Below are 12,512 nucleotides of genomic sequence, written 5' to 3' on the forward strand. Positions count from 1 at the left end.
CCCAATTAGCTGACTCCCTCTGGTAGTTTTTATACAAGGACTTTAGGAATCACAATCTGTGCCCTAATGATGAAATCTAATCTTCAGTAACTGATATTCTCTGAACTAAAGTAAACCTCATCAACTTTTGTTTCAAACTAACTCCGCACTTTGTGGCTCAGCTTGGATGCTCACATGAAAAAAGCATATCTGTGCAACCATCTTTTTTGCAACAAAGTTGCAGAATCTCACCTAGCATAGTTGTTACAGCATCAGAAAAATACCGTGGTGACATATCCAGCTTTGGAAAAGCAAGGAGAAAAGAAATAAAAGAGAGGGAATGGGGTCTGTCTAAAAGAGAAACATCCCACTTCCCTGATCAGTAAGGATAACCTCAAAAAATAGTTATAAGAGTACAAACTTGTTCAAGTAATCTCAATACTTATAAATTCTGTAAATTAACCAATCAGATTCATTCATTTTAGTATCAATATGAACTCACCATATACAAACTCAAGCTCTAAACTAGTAAATTACTTGGTGAGTTGTCAAACCTATTATTACCTTTACCTGATCTACACACCCTCCTCTACAATGCAAAAGAAACTACAGAGGACCAATTTGCAGAACCAAAATCAGATCATCATCACATTATTGGCGGAGGTGGAGTCTCCCAAATGTCAAACACATTCTCTTCGCTATGAAGAGCAAAGAGTCTATCCCCTCCAATGGAAAAATCACAGATAGAACCTCCTTCGCTCCTTCGGAGTCTGGATGTCAATACCCAATCATGCCCACAAAAAACAGAGATGCTATCATTCATGGATGAAAAGAGTTGGCCCTCGTGCAATGCCAGTTTTGGATAGCAGGGTTCGTCGGTCATCTTCCCTTTCGTCAGCCTGCTCCTTGAGCTCCATCTTACGCTTCCATTTGTGCTCCTCAAATCCATGAAACCCAAGTCCTCATACTCATTTACAACACATATGGAACTAGTGTCCTCCATTGCTATGGCATCTCGAACCCTCTTCTCATCCACAGTTATCAGAGCCCCCATGTCAGACCATGACCAGACCATCTTTTTCTCTCTGAAATCTAACAGGCTAATGTAACAGTTGTCCTTCCTAGGAAACAAAGTTGCTACCAACAAACAGTTGCTCCCTTGAAGCCATTGAAGCTTGTCAGCATCTCCAAGTGACCAACCCAGAGATTCATAAAAAAAATCAATCTGTTTACCAGTGACCTGGTCCCAAACTCCAATTCCATACTCATTGCTTCTACCTTTACAACTTGCAAAAATCTTGTAATCCGAACTAAAGCTTAAAGCACCAGCAGTGTAGCTCTTTACCTGGTTCTCATGACTCACTTGAAACTTGTATCTGAGATCACCAGAGGATGAGCTGAAAAGACCCATCCCACCATCTCCCCTGCCTAACCTTTCACAAGCACTAATCACTATATTATCTGAATCAATCCACCCAGCATCATTGACTCTCTGATAGTCAAGATTGATAGGTGGATATTCTTCAAGCATCCAGTTATAGACATGCACCATACTGCCATGGGCAACACAGCAACCACCATCAGGGCCTGCCCGTATTGCAGTGCCATCGCCGGGGGCTCGACCCGCGACAGAGCCGGCGAGCCTCAGCATGTTTCCATCGAATTGACCCCATCTGGCTGCTCGGACATGATCAATTAGGCCATAGTAGAGCGCCTCCCGGTACAGTAGCCTCTCTGGCATGTTGGGAGGGATGTTCAGCTCTCCTGTTCGCAAGAGATCAAGGAGAACGGCGAAGCATGACGGATTACGATCGATGAAATATTCCTCCGTTTCGTTGGGCCGCAGGTTCCAGTTGTCATCAAACATAGCTCCGAACATGGAGTTCCGGCCGGCGATGGCGAGAGTCGTTGTGGTTGTCTCGAATATCTTACCTCCGACATTGAATCTCACCCTGTCTTTCTGAATTCCTGTCATTGGCAACGGATAAGAGAACCCAGTTGGGGGTTTTTGCAGGGAAGGCAGCAAGGATTGTCAGGGAACTAAAAGAAACTTGGATTGGGGAGATTAGATATCGGTAATAGTTGGGAGGAATTGATGGGATGGCCGGATAAAAGATCTTCAAAAGAACAAAAAGTCCTGAATTGAATCAAAGCTGGAAATGGGAAAATAACCCCAAATTAGGAAAAGAAATAACAGCCAATGGGAAAATAGGATTGAAAAACAACCCAGAAGGGACAAGACTTTGATAAGAAAGAGAAACCAAAATATAACAATTGAATGAGAAACAAACAATCTGAGAGAACCGAATTATTTTGCAGGAAACAAGATACGAGAAGAAACAGGGAACATCGATGGATTCGCAGGATGATCAGAGCCAAACTGAAGAATAGCGATCTGCTTATTAAAGAGGAAATGAGATCTGGGTATTAAAGAGGATATGATTATAGAGGTGGGTTTTCATTTTTGAAGGATTTGGTGTGGTGGGATTGGAGAGTAGAGCGGGTTTCAATTCAAAATCGTCATCTCTCTCTCTCTGCTTTTTTCTCGTTCAATGTTTCTTTTTCATTTTTACGGATTCGTCCTTGCCTTCTTGGTCTTCGATTCGTCATCTGGTCCGGACAGTTTAGAACTTTTATTATTTTTAAAAATGTCTTTGCTGAGCAGTTAAGGGTTCTCCATTAAGTCAGCCAAGCACTCCTAAGTCTCTTACCTCAAAAGAAACCGTGTTTGTCCTTCTCATTTTGAGTCTTGGAGAGACTTTATCAGCGATGACACGGAATTTGAGAGACCCATCCATTAATTATTAATTTAGCCTTCAAATCATGCTAAGTACTGATTTAATGCCTTTTTTTCTACCAAAAAAAACAAAGATTTAATGCCTTTTTTTTTTTTTCTTCTCTTATTTTATAGATAATTTTTTTTTGGTACGATATTTTATAGATAATTTAAGGCTTTAAGCTAAGTTTTTATGGATTAATTAAAAAATTTTGATATTTCTGTTTCAGCTTATCTGTCTCATTATCAATCCCATATATATATATATATATATATATATATATTTGGTCGAGATCCCATATTATATTACTGACATGCCCCTCTCTCTCTCCCTTATGATTTTAGGTATCCATATCGGATTGGTCATATTAGTATTGACCGTAACCAATATCGATACCTAATCAATATTTTATTGGTGGTATCAAATCAGAGAAGGGTAAAATGGTCAAAAACACCTAGGTATCAGTCTTTTTATGGGGCAAAACGGTCCGATCCGATCCAATAAGGCTGATCAATATCAAACTTGGTAACCACAACGACCGATACCACTAATACCATGAATTAAATCACTGTTCTCTCTCTCTCTCTCCCCCTTTGTGTAGGTTGTAACCCGTTATAGGAATCTTTTTCCAAACAATCTTCTATGCACTTCTTAAAATATATTTTTGGGAGAGGGGTTTTCGAGCAAGTGGTATAAGGAAGTGCGATGAAATGGTATCGTATGTTAGAGGACAATGAGGCCATTTTATGTGAGGAGGAGAGAGAGAGACAAGAAGTATTACGTACCTTACCTTGGCGGCTCAAAGAATCTTTTCCTTACTATTTTTTTATGTTTATGTATTAGCTTCTCTCCAAAACTAATTACTCAGGAGCTAATACGGTATCAATGTGTCAGTTTTTAAAACCCATATATATATATATATGCGTTATTTTCAAATGCTCCTTAAAAATGATCAAATTTATATTTGCTCCCCTGACCTTTCACTAATTTCAAGTACACTCCTGTTTTTCAAACTAAGTATGACTATAGTCTCTACCGTTAGACAACATAACGGATCCTAGTTTTTGAACATCACCATTCTACCTATCAAGGGTAAAATGATCAAAATGACCTTATCTAAAAAAAAAAACAAAAAAAAACCAGCAACTCATCTTCCTCAAATCGTTTAGGGTTTGGGGAAGATGAGTTCTTGAATCAGAATTCTTCAAAGTTCGTCGCCTGGTTCAGTTGCAGAAATTTTCATATTTATACATCTTATTCGTCACAAGTTGTGACTCACAAGTTCTCTCTTTACCCCAAGAAGGAAAAACAATCGAGCACTTAATAGGAATAGCTGAAAAGTGAAAGCAGAAAGGAATACAGATGAACGAAATTTGAAATGGGAAGAACAAAATGAACAATATGGGAAGCATCAGCAGATCTGTGTACGATATAAATATAAAAGGTAACAGCGGATCAAAACAGAGTTTAAATATTTCATTATTGCTACTATTTTTGTTGGTTGGGAGTTTAATTCATTCTCTATTTTTACTCTATATTTCAATCCTTCTGCAGTGAAATTAATCTAGAGATACCCTTGAAGGCAATCAAAAATTTTGACTTGAAGTAAAAGAAAGCAAATCCAATTGAGGAGGAGGAAGAGTTTACCAGCGGAGGAATGGGCGGAGCTGGAATCATCCCATTGACTGGCAGAAGCTAAAGGACGGTGGTGGTGCTCTCATAGAAAACTAACCCAGAAGGAGGTGCATCACTGACGACCAATCCATCTAATCCACGTTTCTCTTCCAACAAACCACCTCTCCTCGAATCGTCGCCGCCCATAATAGCGTGGGATTCACCCAACAGAGCATCCAATAATCCACTAATGCTCTGGCCCAGCGGCGAGGTGATCCTATAATCATTGGCGGTGATGCCCGAGGCAGCAGTAGCTGTGTCTGCTGGCTGGGGCTGTTGGCTTGAAGGGAGCTCCAATTTCATGGAGAAAGGAAACTACTGTCGGTCTCAAATAGGGTTCCAAGGATCGGTGGTGGAGGATTGAAGAAGAAATTCAAAATTTCAAACTGATGCCTCGGCAGATTCCTGAGTTTTCCATGAGAAAATCAAGAGGGGTAGAATTGAATTTCTTCTTGATTTATGATTCAAAAAATCATCTTCCCCAAACCCTTAACCCTAAACGATTTGGGGAAGATGATTTGTAAGTTTTTGTTTTTTTTTTTCTTCAGATCATTTTGGTCATTTTACCTTATTAAGGGGTAGAATGGTTCATTGATGTTCAAAAATTGGGATCTATTATGTTATAACGTCTCTGTTTAACGGCAGGGACTATAGTGATACTTAGTTTGAAAAATAGGAGTGCACGTGAAATTAATGAAAATTCAAGGAAACAATTGTAAGTTTAACCATTTTAGGGGGGGATTTGGAAATAACCCTATATATATATTGGTTTTTGGGTGAAGTATTAAAACCCCATTTCTAATATATAAAAACAGATGGAATTGTAGAAGTATTTTATTTTTAGTTTTAATGATTAAATCTAAATAAAAAAAAAAGGGAAAAGATTGCCATGCCAATATGTGCAGTTTTCCCTCAATTGCTTTGAAAGTATCAACCCCATATGGATGATACCTTTTTCAAGGCACCCATTGATGTGGTGTGCAAATTTCCCCCCACAATGGTAATGTAGGAACTCTTTCCTATAAAAAAAATTATGGGAAAAGGAATGCTAATCAGTGGTGTAGTGTGGCGTATGCTTGTGCTCACACACAGTTGTGCATACCCTTAGTCTTTTCACCTTTTCAGGGGGTACATCGATCATTTCACGCACAGCTATGTTTAAGTGCATGTACATGTCACACTGCCTGACTGGCTAGCGTTCTTTATCCCAAAGATTATTGCTAAATGCTTTCAAATGAGAAGCCAAAAGTGGCTTCTGGCCTTCTTGCACATAATACTAGCTACAATAAAGCAGCACGGCAAGTAAGGAAGCTATTTAGTTAGTGCCACTAGTCTAGTCAAAAGCAAAGAAGCTAGGTCAATTTTTTTTTTGGTTAAAAGAAGCTAGCTCATTAGTGCCAAAAGCGGAAAGCAAGCATGGAGAATGAGGGCATACCTTATAAAGCCTACTTGGTTAGATATATAATTTTATGGAAAGAGATTATGCTCAGGGGTGTAAATGAGTAGCCGAAATTTGTTTTCGTATTCGTGTGCGTATCCATTTAGCACTATCCAAATCCTTTCAAAAGCTAAACGGATGCGGATACGGACAGACTACAGCTATCCGAAAAGCTATATTTACATGTAAACGAATAAAATATTCGATCTGTATCCATGTCCATATCCGTTTAGCACTATCCGAATCTGTCCGAAAGCTAATCAGATGCGGATATAGTACTATCCGAGCCGAATCCGATCCGTTTACATCTCTAATTACTCTTTGGTCTTGCAGCCCATGCACAAACATGGGGGCCAATGAGAGCGTGCACAAGGGGTATAATATGTATGAAATTTTTTATTTCACAGGGATGAAATGGTAATTTTATGTGTTTATGTGTCAAGATGCAGAGGCCATGCGATAGAGCAAAATTCTTTTTCCCGTGATTTTATAAGAGAGATTGTGAGCTCCTTAATGTATGATATCGATTACCCTTTTTTTTTTTTTTTTTAAACAATATGCAACTCTTGCTTGAATGAACCATTTCCTCCTGATATGATCCTTATTGTTGGTGAGAACTATACATGAAGAGACAAAAACCCTACTTTGGGCACTTTGCTGAATTGGGATTGGCTGGAATAAAGTTTAAACACTGGAATTATCCTCTAATTAAACAAAGGTAATAAGATAAAAAGGTGGTGGGTATGAATTATGTAAGATAAACTTGACACTTGAAGTGGCAATGGTTGGCTTTGCTTGAATTTCATGATACCATTATGAGCAGCTAGTTATCTTCAACTTAAAGTGATAGAAAGATATTATCTTGTCTAATAGACAGACAATCTTTCTATTTAAAATAAAAAAGGTTACTTAGTCAAATTTACCAACATTTCTTGAAGACCATAATTGTGGCTCTTATCTCTTAATTATTCTTCCAGTTTTGACACTAGTGGGGATTTGTCACAATCATGGGTCTTGCAATGCACTTTTCATGCCTTTACTCCTTATTGCTTAGAATAAATAGAAAATGACATCCCTCTCTGAAGTTTAATATTTGTAAGAAATTAAGCCTTAGGTACCAATGAGAGTTTCTGCCTTGGAATACTAAGAAGCATAATCAATCCTCTTTGATTCCTGACTTTGTGGTTGTATCTCTTCCTTAGAAATTCAATTTCAATTTTCAAGTAGTTGTTCTTAGTGCATTCTCATGACTTTCAATCTCCAATGGCATGAAATCTCCATCAACATCTATCCAATGAATAAGTTTGGATAGATAGTTTGTGGTATGTAGTCATGTGTCAAATTTCAAAATAAAATTCTTATATGGGAAGCAGTTTTCTGTACGGGAGTGTGGCCTACGCCAGCCCTTCCATGTGTCTATCTCTCTCCTCCTTAAAACAAGGGGGCAAATGTATCTTTTTACATAGGGAGGAGAAAGATAGACTCATGGGAGTGCTGGTGTAGGCCACACTCCCGGACAGAGAACTTTTTTTCTTCTTATATTCAATCATGGGTTAGGGTTAGTTCTCTGACCTACCAGGGTTTCCTATACCTTTTCACACTATAATTTTTATTGATTATTTTTATGAGAAAAAAATTATTAAAAGATTTCATATGAGCCTATGAGGGCGGTAGGAAATCCTCATGGTCTAGAGAACCTTTACCCTCATATTATATTCCCTTACCATATTGCCATCTTCCCTAGTATTTTTTTTTATTTTTTTTGATTTTTTGATTTGTTTTTTTTATTTTTTTCAAAAGTTTCATCGCTACTTGGTAGATTTTCCAAAGCTTTATTTTACCATGCGACAAACTTCATTTTTTGTTGAAACTAAATATATGACTTGGCAGGGGGTGCTACTAGTTCAAAAAGCCAGGGCTCAACTAAATCATAAAAGAAAGCCTTCTTAAGTAGATCATCCAAGATGAACCTAAAAAATTTAGTATAATCCCATCAGTACTCTTGCCCAGTTGTATGTAGCAATTTTGACTATCAAATATCAAAGGAATAATTTGGATATGTCATTTTTCAAATTTTTATGGTCGAATTCAATAAAAACCGCCCATGTATGTCAATGCATCTTTGTAATAGTTTTTTTTTTTGGCGTTGGAAAGAAAACTATTAATAAAAAACTAAAAAAATACATAAGATGGTATTGCTCTCAATAAGACTATCAGAGAAATTTAAACATCTAGCTGATGTAGCATAAGTGTGAACCATATTTAATTTACTTCTACTAATTTTACTAACGACTACGGACCGAAAAAAAGAGTTGTTTTTTATATCATAACGTAAAGCAAAAATTAACAAGCAAAAGCTGGTCCCTATGCTGATCTAAGTTACCAAGAGGAGTGATTTTAGAATCCAAGGGTCAACCCAAATATTGATTTTGGAACCATTGTTGATCCTCCAACAAAGCAATTTACAAAATTCAGGAAAAATATCCAAAATACCTTTTCAAAAAATTGAAAATTGTCTTCTATCTTTATAATTAATAATTAACTATTCATTTTTTGCAGGCATCCTCCATAATCCTTATTTCTTTTCAATACTTGATTTTATCACTTGGTCAATTCCAGTTGCAATGAAACTTGACATGTAAATAAAGGACCCTAGGTTCCATTTGTCCACAAAATCATAGACTTGTGTGAACTACTCACATGGCAAAATCAAGACGCACGTGAAGAACCAACCCTCTCTAAATCGAATTGATCCACCTAGAATTATGGTTTTTTGTAATATTTATATGGGAAAAAAAAACTCTGTCCGAGACTGTGGCCTACGTTAACTTTCTTATGTATCTATATATATGATTTATGTACTACAACCATAGTATAAGAAAAAATCTACACACTACAACCAATAAAAGGTTGAAAAATGGTATCATTCATGAGACCCACATTTTAGAAAAATATCAATGTAGGTCCTACTATTTATTATGTTAAAAGAATTAAAAAAAAAAAATCTATACAAAGGCAGTGCAGCAATCTTTTTCCCATATAGATAATACCCCACAAGGGCCAGAACCCTCCACAAGAAGTCCAAAGACATGAACTTTAATTAAAAAGATTGCGGCCTTACTAACCCCACAAGGCCACAACCCTCCGAGTCTCCTCCCTTCAAAAACAATTAAAAAAAAGGGAATTGGTCAAACAAAGGAGAAAGGCAAATAGACAAATGTCTACTTCCTCTTCTAGCCAACCTCGAATGTCTCCCTTCTCTGTTTGTCTGCCCTCATATTCCAAAATCCTAATGTCACGGCGGCCAACTCGGTCCATTTTCTAATTAATACATCTTTAATCTTCACTTACTTTGCTTTAAATATTCTGATTCGTTACAAATAATTTTTAAGTAGTTTTAATCCCTTCCTTTCTTTCAGCCTTTTTTTGAGTAGTGTGCTTCTGGGGATCATATGGATTCATTGGCCTGCTTAATTATAGGCTTATAGTTTAATTAATTTTTTTAAAATTCCCAAATCCAAACACAAACTCACGCTAGTTAGTGCATTAAATAAAGAGAATAGGTAAATGTGAACGCCGCCCAATAGATATGATGTGGGCCAAGCCACGTTAGGCGTCCAGCCCACGTTGTCTGAAATCTATGGGGCCCATTTGTCAAAGCCAGTCTTCCTTCCTTCCTATTTCCTAATGAGGCTTTATAGAAGTTGTGGACATATATATACATATGTGAGCTCTTCAATGATGGGTTGGCATGGGGATATGCAAGAGAGGAGAATTCCTAGAAATTGATGTTTTTTTTTTTTGTAAGATATTGAAATTGACCTAACAAAAAGTAGTGTTTCATTGGTGGAAATTTTCTATCATAGATCACATGAATAAATAAATACCAAAAATAAATTTAAAAAATCCAATAAGGCATCTTGGAATAAAATTCATAAATCTAGAACTAAGAATTTAAAGAAGAGAGGGGATTCGACTTATCAACTACTACCATGGTTCTAAAAATGGGTATCGGATCGGCTGATTTGTATCGGTATCGATATTGGATTCCTGGCTAATTCAATGCTGATTTTTTGAACCATTATTTTTGGGAGCTGATAAAAAAAATGTGTATTTTCCTTATTTTTGTGTGATATAGGAGTATAGGACTGATACGGGCCGATTTGGATTGGTATCGGTATTAGCCAAGATCGATATTGATTACTATCCATGCACAACTATTCTAAGTATGGAACAACCAAAATGAATATTAGCTTTTTCTCACACACCCCTAAAAAAAAGGTGGTATAACATAAGGGGAGGGTTTTCACTTTTCATACACGGCTGCATGAGGTGGGGGACATGACTATGCATGAAATTTTGGTCATAATACAATAGCCTATTTAGATGGTTTTTTATTAGGAAAAGGGTCTTTGAGCCGTTGGGGTAGGGTACGCTAACACCCTAGGTGTTTGTATCTCTCTTCCTTACAGAAAATAATTTCAAAGACCCTCCGATTGTTTATTCCATTTTGTCACATCTCATTGGTGCACTCCCATATGCCGCTTGCACATAAAACCCTCTTCCTTTTTTATTTTATAATAAAATTTGCTAATAAGGCAGTCCCATGGGTTGTGGAGTCTTGGGACCTTTGGGTTGGGGCTGAAGGGATATATTGGACTATTGCCAGTTCCAAAATCCATGCCCATGTTCAGTCCATATGGTAGTTAAGTTAGTGGGCCAAACATGAGAATAACCCATTATATGTTTGGACAGGTTGGGTTAGGTTGAGTGGGTGGGAACAAGCAGAATTGGTCTGGCTAGATGGACTGGGCTGGGTTTAGAATAGCGCAAACCATTTACATTCAAAACAACACCTTCCTTCTTGGCCCACCTCTTTTCTTCTTTCTATTGTATAGTTAGGGTTTGATAAGGTTTTAATGGGATGCCACTCTGCCTCAACTCTTTATAAGTTCCTTTAGTGTACAGACCAAACTGGAAGAGATTCCATTTCATCTGGTAATTGAGATTTAAATCCAAATATGCAGGCAAGGGCTATGAATTAGGGTTGCCAAAAGCTTTTACTCGTTTGGACTTTTAATTATTTTGGGCTTCAAGTTGGGCTTAGTTTGGAATGTGCTAAGCCAAAGTTCTTATTATTAATGGACTGATTTCTTTTGCTGATTCATCCATATGTAGGAGATCTATGATGGGGCAAGGCTTCTAACTATATATAGTTGGGGAGACTTTTTTTTGGCTTTTGGCATTGATTAATAAATAAGGTTGGCATGTCTTTCAACCATTACATGAGTTAGTTTGGGGTCATGGGCCATTTAGAACATGGAAAAATAATAGGATTTACCTTCATTGAAAATAAAAAATGTTATCTTAAAAAGGCAAAAAAGGTAAGATTACAACTTCTTAATTCATCACATTGGTCACAATAAAACTACAATTCTCTAGTGGTAGTGTTTTGTTATTATTACTCTACACTCACTTTTGAAGCATGTGGCATGAAATAAAAGATGAAATATTGGGTTCTTTGTGAAGCCCCATATCACATGTCCGGAGTCCGGACATGGATCATCTACACATACGTGGAGGTGAACATACATCTCAGAGTCAATCACATGTTTATTTTGTTTTCATAAATACCCCTTTCTTCCCTTGTAAATGGTAAAAATAGGACAGGTGGTTGCTTCTCACATGTACGTGTAGAGGAACCGAACTCCACATTTTCACCCTTATCTGTAATGTGGTGGGGTGAATTTTAGTGAGGTTTCACCTTAAGGGTGAATCTTAACAAATCCTTCTTACCAAAAAAATAATAATAATAATAATATCTTAACAAACCCCATATATGTTATACATTTTGAAAAAAAATAATGCAATATTGTATGTGAATCAATCCTAGATGTGCTAAAATGGAGCCCTAAGGAAAAACCGATCGGATTGAACTGAAAAAACAAATGGATCGAATAGTGTACATTTTTACCCTTACCGATATTATCTTACTTGTTGCCACCCTAAGCCCTAACCATATGGTTAAGATCCACAGAATTTGAGATATGGATGATCTAAAGATTGCAACTTTTGGATTGGGATAAAGGTTTTTTAGTTGGAAAGGAATTACATTGCACTTCTTTTCCTCTTTAAATTTTTTTTGTTTTTAATTATAGAAACCATCAATGAAACTTGGAGAATTTGGAAAATTAATTTTTAGGACTGAATTTGACATGTGGCGAATCACCAAGTCAATTGGTCTAAGAAATAGGCAACTGTCTGTGATTTTATATTTCTACAATAGCCTTCTTCTCTTGTCAAATGGTAGACTTGACCTATGAGGATTTATCCATGTTACAAAGGTGCTATGCTCATCACTCTCACTAGTGAAAGTTTTAGCTTCAAATAGGCAAGGAAGTGGTTAAAAAGGTTGCATTTAAAGTTTGGAGAAAGTTTTGTAATATTTCTAGAATGTCATAATTATCATAACAGAATCTAGTAATATTATTGTAATTTTGTGTTTTAAGGAATTTTCCACTACTTCTTTTGATTAAAATTGGATCAATAGGATGATTATGGGTTCCTTTTATCACATGTGATTAGTTGTTCATGTTGTTAAGTCATCTTACAATCATGAATGGTCATCACAAGTCTTTACCAAA

General features: G+C 36.8%; 1 protein-coding gene across 1 annotated transcript; it reads right to left on the reverse strand.

The window, feature by feature from the left end:
- Positions 1–400: 400 nt before the first annotated feature.
- LOC122649668 (BTB/POZ domain-containing protein At2g24240-like) lies at positions 401–2,537 on the reverse strand. The gene has a single exon (XM_043842901.1). It carries the CDS (start codon positions 1,952–1,954, stop codon positions 626–628), a length of 1,329 nt encoding a protein of 442 aa, XP_043698836.1. The 5' UTR covers positions 1,955–2,537; the 3' UTR covers positions 401–625.
- Between the last annotated feature and the right edge of the window lie 9,975 nt (positions 2,538–12,512).

This window comes from Telopea speciosissima, chromosome 2 (assembly GCF_018873765.1).
Source record: "Telopea speciosissima isolate NSW1024214 ecotype Mountain lineage chromosome 2, Tspe_v1, whole genome shotgun sequence".
Classification (NCBI taxonomy): Eukaryota; Viridiplantae; Streptophyta; class Magnoliopsida; order Proteales; family Proteaceae; genus Telopea; species Telopea speciosissima.

What these genes read in the sequence shown, in the direction of transcription:
- LOC122649668 (XM_043842901.1), bottom strand. Translation starts at nt 1,954, where the DNA reads ATGACAGGAATTCAGAAAGACAGGGTGAGATTCAATGTCGGAGGTAAG.